Source organism: Lissotriton helveticus, chromosome 9 (assembly GCF_964261635.1).
Source record: "Lissotriton helveticus chromosome 9, aLisHel1.1, whole genome shotgun sequence".
NCBI classification, from domain to species: domain Eukaryota; kingdom Metazoa; phylum Chordata; class Amphibia; order Caudata; family Salamandridae; genus Lissotriton; species Lissotriton helveticus.
The window spans coordinates 1,093,314,383-1,093,326,788 of NC_136070.1; the positions used below are offsets into that span (position 1 = coordinate 1,093,314,383).

The following is a 12,406-nucleotide window of genomic DNA, read 5'->3' on the forward strand; positions in this document are numbered from 1 at the left end:
GTTCCTTCTACTCTTCTTATTGTCCACAATCCGGGCTTGTATGGTGTCCTGAACTTCCAGCCAGGCCTTTGGTCTTTTATGATCACCTAGTCCCATAGTTGAAGGTCCCGATGTTTGGCCTTCTTTTTGCACCTGGCTAGTGTGTTCCACTGTTCCCTTCACACATATGTTCTTCTGCATCCAACCCGGGCATACGAGGATTGTGTCCCTGCACGGCTCATTAAACATCAGTGTACATGGGGTTTGTTGGGTGGTGCTATGTGACGTGCTTCTGTAGTCTCTCAGGAACAGTTGCAGGTGGTACTCAGGATCATCATGCTAAGCCACCGCAATCCGCATTGTCTTATTGAGTGTCCTCATTAACCTTTCAATTTCTAGGTTGGCTTGTGGCCACTGGGGGGTGTTGTGGTGGTGTTACACTCTGTAAAGTTTCAAGAATTTGCTGAACTCCCCGCCTTGGATGGGTTGGCCATTGTCACTCTTGATTTCGGTGGGGCAACCTAACATTGCAAATACTTTCTCCAGTATAGGAGCCACATGTGTGAACACCATTGAGTTAACGACTTCCACAATGGGGTATTTAGAGTAGGCGTCCATCAGCACTAGCGTGACTCTCCTGTCTGAGATACTCCCGAAATCCACACTCACTTTCTCCCAAGGCGCTTTGCATGGTTCCTCAGTGATGATTGGCATGGGACTGTCAGGGACGCCCATGAGTTGCCATGCCGGGCATCGCCCCACAGTCTCTTCCACCAGTTCTTCCAGTCCAGGGAGCCAGACTTTTTCATGCATCCTTGACTTCATTTTCATCGACCACTGCTGCCCCCTGTGTGCCAGCTGTGTTACGTGGTGGTGCAGCACCGCTAGGATGACGATGCGGGATCCACATAGTAGGACACTCTCCTGGGTAGTGCTCAGTTCATTTCTCACTCTGCACATTTTTGTGAGGTGAGTTGATGGTATTCTGCGTTCAGATCCAGTTTGTTGCCATAGAACTCTACTACCAGAGACCCCCTTTTTTCTTGGAATCAAATATCAAAAGACTTAGTTTCAGGTAACTTATATCCAGATGGATTTGTTACCCTAGGGAGGATTCATCCATGTTCTGTTTATTACGTTTTATTGCATTTTTCTCTTTTACATTCCTAAACTTGCTGTGGACACACCATTACATGGTGGCATCAGCATTGTTTTCCTTCTACAAACCTTTTTTCTGTATGCACACAGCGATAATCGAAATTATATTTTCAGATCCTTACTGGATGCACACAGCTACAATCGCTTTAATTTGATATGTTCTTTACTCCTTCTTGGGTCGTTATTTGCCCCTCACTATCTCTGATATTAAGCTGAATGCGGAGATTAGACACTCCAAGATGGCCAACGGTATTTGTTTTACTACTATGCATTAGCCCATCGAGCATAATGCTGTTCAATACCCCACAACCCTTGAGCTCTACATCAACACACATCGGGGCTGATGAATTGCCCACTTTTAACCTATATTGATAAGCGGGGTACTGAATGTACCATTCCAAGATGGCCGACTTCTTCGGAGCGGGTACAGTCCTACAACTGTTTCCGGTCCCAGGCACATATAAAAGTGTGTTCTCCTGTGGGCCATTAGGTCTCCAGCGTACACACCGGAAGAAGCTTTGTTCATCCCAGAGGTAAGCGCCCATAACTATCTGAATGTTCTCCTGAAATTAGCGGTACATTGCCAATGACGCTAGATACAAGCATCTGTGTTTGGGGGCATCTTATAAATACTCACCACAGGGTCTGACTACTCGCTTGTTTTGACACACTTTCCTTTGATCCTTTTTATTAGGCAAAGGTCTCGTATTAATAACGGCAAGGATATGGCTGCGGTTATTTCCTTTAACACGACCTGGAATTTATTTATTCATGCCTGAATAAACTTGCACTACCACTAAATCCTTGTTTAAGGTATGTGGGACCGCATTACCATATTCTTAAAGTATTTAGAATAGTCACCTGCCATTTTTCCATTGGGTGTATTCTTATATGTAATTAGGCCGTTTTCATTCATTTACCCATCCTCAGGGACTCCTCATTGGGAAACACATCCAGGATACATATGCTGTGAATAGAGGGATTATTTCTGAAGACACAAGACAGGTGCAGTCTTAACTGTGTGTCTAACATTGGACCCTATTGTCACTGTTGACTGTTTAGGTTCATATGTCACAACTGGGCTCACAAGGAACAAACATGCCTTAATTCCGGACCAGTTATTTTATCTAAGAGTGTTACTATAATTTTTCTTAAATTACACTAATTTGTCTCTAAACAACCGAAGTGACACATTTAAGACAACATGGGTTTCCACAGGCTCGAGTAGGCAACATGAGCTGATTCTTCAAAGTTAGTCTGTCACAATGGGAAACTGACATTGGATGCTATTGTTGCATACCTTTCATTCCCAATTCTGTACTACTGTTTGTTTCTTAGCCCTGAAGAAGTCGCTGTGCACAACCGTAAGCATGACGAAACATGTGTTGGCTAAGGCTGTTGTGAATAAACTGAAGCGCATGTTCCAGCAAAGACACAAGCTGTTGTCACACTGTCATTGATATAACTGATATACTGTTAGCGTGTGCAGGGGACAGGGTGTTCTGTTTACCAGTGGATAGTCACACGGTGGGGAGGAGGGTAGCTCTCCCTACCCTTATGCACAGCAATCCTCACTCAGTACTAGAGTATACTTACCTGTGTATTGTCCAGGAGCGCCAATACCATATAAAACCACCTACCAAGCAGTTTCAGTTTGGAGAACTACTGGGAGCCATTCACATTGGCTACAATTTCATCCATGGTTGGGGTTTTGTGGTGCTCCCTCCAAAATGCTTTATTTGGGAGCTGCATGTCTATGCACAGTCTTATCTTCCCTGGTTGTTTTGGCTTCTCAACTATGACCATCAGGGAGACCCATGGGGTTGGTCCTGACCCCTTTTCTATGACCCCTTGTTCTTCTAGTTTTTGTGATTCGCTCTCCACCAGTGGTCAAAGGTAGAACGCATCCGTTGGTTCCCAAGTGCTGTAAGGCCTATCATAGGGTCGGTGTGCAGCTTAACGGGTGGGTGCTTGATGCACCCAGTCCTTCAAATAGGTTTGGGAACTGGTCAAGTAGGTCATCTGTTTGATCTGACTTCACGCTCCTTGCGAATGACACCTACGTCTTCTGCGTAGTGGCTGCTGATGAGCTTGTCTGCTTCTTGGTTGATGACGTGGATCGTTGTCGGGATTTTGTTTCCTTCTAATTGAACTGGTACTGTTATCCGTCGCGGAGGAGCAAGGATGACTTGCTTCCATATGCAAATATATTGGTGTCTGACTGCACTAGCTGCAGCCTGGGTCGTAGACGATTGTATTGCTGTATTCCCATGACTTTCACGGAGGCATCTGTATTGATAACCGATTTTACTTCCGACCCTGCTATACGGATTGTGCATGTGGCCTCCGGCGTCTCTTCAGCTCTCTTGTGAATGAGATGAGGAATGTTTCCTCTTCTTCATTTTCTTCTGGCGAAGAATCTTCCACTTGATAGGTCGATTGAGAGCTACTCTTTGAGTCGCTGGCATGTGTGGGGGTTGCGCTTGACAGCCCATTTTTCTTAGTGGCTTGCTGCCATGGTGGGTCTCTGCCTTGGGCCTTCTTTCTGAATACTCATGCGAAGTGGTTGGAAATTCCACAGTGGGAGCATGTTCGGCCTTGGGCGGGGCAGGTGTTGATTGGGTGTTCTTCTCACCCACAGTATTCGCACCTGCTCTGTTGTGGCTGGATTGTGTACCCCCGGGACCATTTCCTCTTTCTTTTGGCCTCACTGCATCCGCTCGCTCCGCCTTGACGACAATGGTCGTGCCCGATATTCGTGTTAGTTCTAGGTCCATCTAGTCAGCTCTTGTGACGGATAGGTCATGTGACCTCGCGAGGATCAAGATGTTGTCTAGGCTTATATTGGGTTGCCTCAGGATTAAGCTGTGCAACGTCTTGTTGCGGCACCCCTGTATTAGCTGGGCGTGGATCTCGTTGGGTCGATCATGGGCTGTGAAGGTGCTTGCTAACTCTCGTAGCCTGGCATAGAAGGTATTGATTGATTTCCCTTCTCGTTGTCTGGCCTGGCACAGTTTAAACCTTTCAAAGTCCGGGTTAAGTTGCAGATCAAAGTGAGCATTGAGTGCTCTTACAGTGGTGTCTTAGTCGGTAGGTAGGCCTGTGTTCGGTAAGTGTTTGAAAAGGAGGTAGCTTTCCTCTCTGGAGTAGTGCAGGAGTAGTGACAGTTTAACTGCACCATCCGTTTCCCGTGTGGTCATCCAGACGCCGTACCGATGTCTTCCATCTGGGGGTGGCAGTTATGGCATTGGCCAGTTCACTGAATGGGGGTAGTACCCCTGTTGCGTGATAACGTGACCAGGATGTTGTGCAGCATTTGATTCAGCCCCCATTCCGAATGTATGGTGTGCGACTTTTCTCTATGCGATGGGGGTTCATGTTGTCTATGTTTTATTTATTATTTTTCTTTTCTTTTTTTCCAGTTTGCCCTGTATGCTTATGCCCTTTTGTGTGCTGTTTAACTTTGTACTGCAGGTTTTTCCTAGTTTCTGTATCAGTGTTCTTTGCGTGGTTATGTCTTGTAAGTTTATTGTCTTTGCCAATGCTTGTTGGTGGCTTTGTAGCATCTGCTGCACAATTGATAATTACACCTGTAATCCATAATAAATTGTGCTGAGACTCTCTTTCAAGATAAACATGATATTTTCAACTTTGTTTAACTTTCTGCCCACCAAAAAACCACTGTCAAATGTGTGAATTAATATGTGCAATTCTCCACGTTTGTGCATACAAATATTCGTCTAGTGGTGGTTAATGTTGAAATATATACACACAAGAGTGCTTGGTATTTCCTTCCCTTTCTCTCCCCACGGGTTTTTCGTTTGCTCAAGGACGTGACCCGCAGCCAGTGGCAGTGACCAAAAGGCAGGAAGAGGGAGGACAGCCCAGGTCCCATAAGAGTACCGCTTGACAGGGCGCTCAATGCGCAGGCGCTGAACGACTGCGCGCGCTCCAGGCGCGTGCCTGGTCCGGGAAAAGGCAGGAATCGTGTTCCTTATTCTCGAGTGGGCCGAGGCCGGCGCGCGCATGCGCACAGACAGTGCAGATCCGGCACAGCGCTGACACTCAGCCCTCTCTCAGCCGAGGAGGCAGCAGCTCAGCTTCAGCAGCTCCGCGCCCGGTCCGTGCCCCGCAGCAGCCCCAGCCCCGCACAGCCAGCCTCACTCACCATGCCGGTCACAGAGAAGGACCTGGCTGAGGATGCGCCCTGGAAGAAGATCCAGCAGAACACCTTCACCCGCTGGAGCAACGAGCACCTGAAGTGCGTGAACAAGCGCATCGGGAACCTGCAGACCGACCTGAGCGACGGGCTGCGGCTCATCGCGCTGCTCGAGGTGCTGAGCCAGAAGCGCATGTACCGCAAGTACCACCAGCGGCCCACCTTCAGGCAGATGCAGCTGGAGAACGTGTCCGTGGCCCTCGAGTTCCTGGAGCGCGAGAACATCAAGCTGGTCTCTATAGGTGAGTCTCCCCTGGGAGGTGTTCTGGAGGGAGACGGGAGCCCGATGCCCACAGGCGATCTGCTTAGCGTCGATGCGATTTTATTTATTTATTTATTTATTTAATGCAAGTTTATATAGCGCGAACATTACACGAAGGTTTTGGAGCGCTTTACATAAGAACCAGTTGCGATACATAAGGATTTAGGATTACATGAGTTACATAAAAGATGCAAACAGAAACAATGGCAAATGTACACGTTGTAAAGTCACACAAGGAAGAGAGAGAAACAGAAAAAAAATGCAAATGTACAAGTTGTAAAGTTTCTTAAAGTCGCCTATATAGGGCACGTGCACCATATGGTCGGTAGGCTGTTCCTCCGCCTGTCCCCTATAGAGAGAGGGCTGAGCAACAGGAGCCCTTCCTGTGCTCTAAAAGTGAAAACACGTGCAGAGGGAGTCTCCTAAACTCTAGGGGCAGGTGCAGGAAAAGTCAGAATTATTCTGTGTATATGTTTACCTTAGTGCCAGACATGATGGGCTAAAGAGCAGCCTTACAGAGTGAGCAATCTGCCTGGGCCGTTTGAGTGAGTCCAGTTCATAGGAGTAGAGTGGAAAAGTGTACTACACAGGTGTCGCCCTCGTAGGCGAATGTGTGCGGTGAGACCTCAGACATAGGTGAGAGTGGTTCATATGCCCACTGCTCGGGTCCACAGGTGCCTGAAAGTGCAACGCATTGTAGTTAGGTACTTAAGGAGACGTGTTTTATGTGTGAGCGCATGCATATGTCGCCAATGTCGGGCATGTTGTTACAAGAAAGCGCCGCTGAATCGAAAGTTGGTATCAAGTTGGCATTGCGTTCTGTAAGTGAGTTGATATGGCAAGCGGGTGTGCACTCCCACGGTAGGAGATGCCCGGAAGAGACGGGGGTAATCGGATCTAGTTTTAATGGGCAGCGTCTCCTAGTGGAGTTACTGTGTTAGTCCGCGGGTAGAGTAGAATACGAAGCCAGCGAGGGCTGCCCAAATCGGCGTCTAAGAAGCGCCTCGCCAGGTATAGCAAGCGCTATGTAAATATCAATGCCAATACAGGGATTAAGCCTCGAACCAGTAGGAGGGGTGTGTCGGTCCCATGTTGGTGCACACGACGAGAGTCCGTGCTCAGCCCTGTGCCAACCAGAGGCACTTCTGCACCCCCCCCCCCCCCCAACCCAGTGACACCTGAAGCTTCTTTGCATTTCTTTCCATTCTTTCAGTCATGTTCCGAAAACTCACTTGCTATGAGTGTTCACGTCGTTACGTTATTATTACGACTTTGCAGTGCTGGGATAGAAAATATGTTTTTTTTTGTGCTGAAATGCGCGCGCCTGGCAGTAAGTAGATTAGCTTCTGTCGACCGGCTTGTCGGGTCTCACGACAGACTCCGCGGATTCCTTGGTGTGTTCAGGAGGACTCCCGCCTCACTTCCTGACACCGCCTGCAGGCTGCGGCCTCGGGCTCTGAGGGCTCGTGCAGGTGCGGGCGCGTGTGCACGCCAGGATGTGTAGGGATTACAGTGGGCTCGTGTGGTGAGGCAGGTGGGACATGCACCTCCAAAGGTTGAGCTGACGAGGGTGTGGCATCAGGCAGCCGGACTGAGAAGGTGCGGGCTGCTGCTGTGCAGATGTTCATTGAACCGGGCGCGGCCCCCCGGAAGTCTGAGTAACCCGGGCAGAAGTGTGTGCTTTAGAAGCTGCATTGATCTGGCTGCGGTTGACCCTGAGGCATTAACAGAGGGTATCAAAATAGGATTATTATTGCTATGTTTATAATTATTGGTATTATGTTTGCAATTATATTTAATTGTCTTTGAATTTGCAAATAATACATTTGCAGAAGATATGATTTTGTATCTTAATCATATTAATTTTCCATATCAGTTCCTTAAAGCCAAAATAGTCAATTAAAAGCTTCATTACGTGGTCCCAGAGTAATTCATGATAACTGCCCCCACTAAAATGAGAAATTACTAGGGTTTGATGGTATGGATCCTTTGAGGTTTTGTCAACTCGCATTTCTCACTCAGAGTTGTCGACTGGTTTCAGCAGCCAGAGTTTCCAGGTTAATGTCGCCTGCGGAGTTCTAGTAGGCCTTTTAATTCCCATCGGGCAGGTACTGAAGTTTTGCGTCCCAAAACTGAGGTGTTTAGCATCAAGAGTTGGAAGTTTTACTATGAGATATTCAGGTTGTTTTCCCAGTCTATTAGCTAGGAGATACAAGTCCATGCTTTCCAGAAAGTGTGATGATCATGGCGTGGCCAGGCAGTCAAGATCCAGAGGTGCACTTTGGAGACCTCCAGATGTTGCATTGATCACGGAGTGAACAGGCAGTGACCTTTATAAGTTATGAATTATCGGTCTCCAGATGCTCCATTGATCCAGGCAGTGAGGGTAGAAGGTGCATGCTTGCTGGTGCTCTCTAGATAAATTGAGCCACACGTGGTGGGGCCATGAGAATCAAAATGCATGGCTAGGTAAGCTCCAGATGTTTCATGTATCCAGGTGTGGTTGGTTAGTGAGGGTTCAAAGCTTTTGGACAGTGTTCTCCAGAAGTTGCATTGGTCTTTATGTGATTGGGGCATGAGGGTTAGAAGGCACCCGCATTTAGCCTCTCGGTCTTGCCTTGAGCAGGGTGGGTGTGGCCGGATGCTGACTGATAAGGATGGGAGTGTCTACTTAGGGTTAGGAGGTGGTGGTTTACACTTCAGAGATGTTGCACTCATCCATGTATGGTTCTAGGCCTTGCATGTCGTAGAATACAGGAAGTAATTTTTATTTTTTTATGCTTATTAAGATTGAACAGCCCTTTTGCACCGGAGTGCTTCTAAAAAAGAAAAATGTAAAAAATATGAAACACCCTCAGCAGAAAATGCTAATATTTAAAAAGAAATTGGCTACTGATGTCTTATTGTCAGTTAAGTACAACATAAAACAGTTGTGTCTTGAGTTGTTTCAGACACAGAAAGACACTTATCACTGCACTCTCTGCCAACCTCATTTAAAAAAGGGACTAATCAGTTAAAATTTAGAAAGAGCTTAAAAATATGGCTTTTCAAGGTAAAATTCCTAAACTTACTCCATCTATATCTGTACGTTCTAAGGGCAGCGCCTAGCCCCCGCACCCCCGCGGTGCGGGGGGCCCTGAGCTGCAGGAGGCCTCCTAGCCCTGTACTTAGGCCATAAAGCTCCGGATTAAATCCAGAGTGGGGCCCCTTCCGTGTACCTTGCAGGGGGGCCCCCTCAGCTTTCGTTACGCCACTGACTCAAAGGTATTTATTGTGCTTTATAAATTCTTCATCATCATCATCTTTACGGATAAATAATTATCCTGGTGAAGTCGCTGCCTGGTTGAAACACGCAATAGAATCTTTCTTTTAAAAAAGCAGGGAGTCTCCAGTTAAATGACAGATAGATTACATGATGCTCACGAGCGCCGGATGGTTTCAGGCTATCCCAGGTGAAGGTGTAGTTATTGGTCTTTTCTTTGACTACACAAACTTAAATTAATGTAAAGTTATTGTATATTCAAGAAAATGTATCATGATGCATACAGAATAAAACCAACAATATAGCTTTAAAACATACAACAAATGTAAATGTAAATGTATGTGTCTTGTAAAGCGCACTGCTGCCCTGAGGCGTCGTGGCGCTGTAGACCGCTGGGGAACCCGTCCTGGCTATCCCTGTGAGATGGTCCCTAACTGGGTATCTCCAAGGTGAAACCAGGCATCCCCGGCAAATGTGGGGGGCCGTTGTAGAGATGAGGCAAGCTAATGCCCAGAGTTGCCGAGTGTGATCCCTGGTTAGAGTAGGCACCGAGGCGAGAATTATCGAGTCCGCTGACCCTGGTCCACGACCCTGCCGCGTCGGGAATTGAACCCTGGTCCCGGGCCATTCTCTGCTTCCGGGTCTGCCGCCTCTAACCAGTGAGCCACTCCACTTACAATTACAATAAATAAATACAATATCAAGCAAACATGCATGCATTTAATAAAAATGATCAATTTCTCCATGATTACAAAATGTACAATAACCTATAGTTAATACAACTATGGGCTTATTTTGAGTTTAAGTTTGGCCGACTGGTTAGTCTGCTATAAACATGGGAGATATCCTGGTGGCAGTATTACAAGTGCTTTATAACCTATGGCGCTAGTAATACAGTGGGTGGGATATCTTCCCACATTTCGATGGTGCCCTATGCCCCATATTCAGCCTGGAATGGTTGAAGCACTCAGCAGTTCCCATTTTCACTATCGCAAAGGGTCGTATTGTGCTCCTTGAATGTTTATTCTCCAAGTTGAAGTGTGCTCGAAACACTGCACTTAGCAATGTGAATGTTTGCGCAGGCAGCATCGCGTGTTTGCATTGGTGTCTGCTAAGGGCTTGACTTAAGTTCAAGATTTTCTCCTTTGCTCACAAGGCTGTTTCTCAGTAAACCCCACATTTATTTAAGAAATAAAATCACCAAATATGTACATGGTCGGTACCAGGCTAGCCCACAAAATCTTCCCAGGTCAACTTTAGAGTGCTGTGTACAAGATGAAGGTTATAATGGGTTTTTACCCGACACAATCATGAAACCTGGGCCTTATACATAACATAAACAATTGGTCCTCTGTAGGGATTGAGTCTTACCTGTTTATTGTGTGGAAAGCATTTCAGTGTCTGTGATCATGTGATTTTCAATCACCAAACCACTGAGAATTCTGTGATTTTCAAAGGACAGGGAGTCCAAACTTTTAGTTCCTATGGGCCATAAGTCATAGTTCGTTATACCTCTCTCTCACATCTTAGGCTGAAGAAGCACAGCACGGAACACAGTATGAGCCCGCTGATTGAATGAATGATAAACAATGTTTTTAAGCCCAACAATTAACCAAATCAGGGTATCCAGGCTCTATGACAACAGATTACCAGCCAGGCAAAGAAATAAACATATCATGTATTTGTCAAGCACACGTTCACCCAAGGGTATCTTGACGCTGAACAACAGATGTTTATGGTTACCCAATTCAATGGTACTCATTTTACCGACCCCAGAAGGATGAAAGGCTGAGTGGACCCATTGGGATTTGAACCTGTGACCATGAGGTCGAATACAGGCACCTACGGTGGGTGCATTAGTCCACTAAGCCACTAGATGGCTAAATAGAATTGAAAAGCCAACTTTTCAGCAGCATTTTAGGTTTTACTGTGTTTCTCCATACAGCCCTTATAGAGATCACCTTACACTAAATATTTATATATTTCAGCAAAAATGGTGGTTTTCTTTCCTGTTGAAAGTGGTGGTATGAAAAGGAAGCATGAGTTGAAACATACCCCACTGAGGCCCTGCTATGTAACGAGCAGCACCTTTTGTTGGTACTGTGAGAAACTTTCACTGCCTTCTGCGTCAGCTCCAAAGTTCTTAGTTATGCACAATTATAAACACCCACCCAAAACCTGCGCTTACTCAGACCCCTGGAAGCGTCCCCGCTAAAAGTATGCACTGAGCAAGGATCATACTGTTGCATGGACAAAAGAACAGCACCACATCCAGAGAAAGAAAATACTCTTATGCAATGCAAGATGAAGTAAAACACGTGAAATGTAAACAGGGATAGCAAAGGTCACATGAAATACTTCAAGTGGTTTTAAAAACAGATGAGCAAAGGGAGATTTTGACTATCAACCTATGAAACAACACATGTTCGCGATGTAACTTTTACTGATATACACTGGACTAAAACTAACGCACCAAGTCTGCCTTAGTTACACCTTCCTTCATCATGGCCCGAACCTACATGAAGTAGCTGACACATCTCTGTACAGGAGTGAAAGTAATGTTTCCTCTCTTGTGGATGCACTTTCGGTGCAGATGCATGCTGGTTATGTGTACTACTAATAACTTGACCTTCTTTGAAAATGTTTAACCTAAAAGAAAAAACGCAAACTCTCAATTTTTTTTTCAAGAAAAGCATATCTCAAATTTCGGAACCAGATGCAACCCTGTTTGAGGGGGGCTGGGCATAGGGTGGGGTTCAGGTCAGCGCCCTTCTCCCAAGTAAATGAACCTGCGGCGATGAACATATTGAAAGCATTTTGTGATTATGGTTTCTTGATATTGCTTTATTTTCATATAGACCGGCGTAATTAAGAAGGAGACTATCCTCTTCAGAGTGCCCCTAAAATCAACTTCCCAAATTTTCCCTGATCACAAAACAATGATGTAAATGAGGAAACTTATTGCAGGATACGTCAGGGCGCACCAGGAGGGGAAGATACAAGGATAAGGGCGAGACGCAGGAGCATTGGTGGGACAGGTGTGAACACAAATCGCCACTTCCGTTCTTAGACTCCGCCGGTCATTACGTCATCACGCTCGATTACGCGTCTGTGCTTTGACAAATGTGCTTGTGTTGCCTGAGTTAGGATATTAATGGCTGTTTCTGAATGTTTTCATTCCCACATCTGGGCCGGATAAGCCAACCTGCGTGCAGCTTTAAAGGGGCTTTAAGTGCTTACACGTATAAGCCCCCGTCAATCCTCGGCCTTCTCCCCGACGAAGGCCCGGGCAGGAGAGAGAAACTCGAACCGTATTTTACAAGCAGAAATCAGTACTTGGAGGCTGGCTGGCTCTGCGGTGGTACGGGGTTGGATTTCATTCCGCAGTAACGAGCCTGTATCCATGGAGATGTTTGCCGGTGTTTTGAAGGGTAAGCACACACCTGTAGGGGTTTGGTGTGATAAGCACAGATCTGCAGTCTGCCAAGGGAGTTCATGCAGCCCAGGTGAGTGAATCAGCCCAGAT

At 46.4% G+C, this 12,406-nt stretch overlaps 1 protein-coding gene across 3 annotated transcripts in view; it reads left to right on the top strand.

The window, feature by feature from the left end:
* The first annotated feature begins 5,170 nt into the window (after positions 1-5,170).
* FLNB (filamin B) overlaps positions 5,171-12,406 on the top strand; it is a 530,593-nt gene continuing 523,357 nt past the window's right edge. For 2 of the 3 annotated variants that reach the window (XM_078661488.1, XM_078661489.1), the window contains exon 1: positions 5,172-5,598. In XM_078661488.1, the coding sequence (XP_078517614.1) occupies positions 5,307-5,598 (292 nt within the window). In that variant the 5' untranslated portion in view covers positions 5,172-5,306. Of the gene's footprint in view, positions 5,599-12,406 lie in introns of all 3 variants that reach the window. The other variant, XM_078661490.1, reaches the window with a different exon arrangement.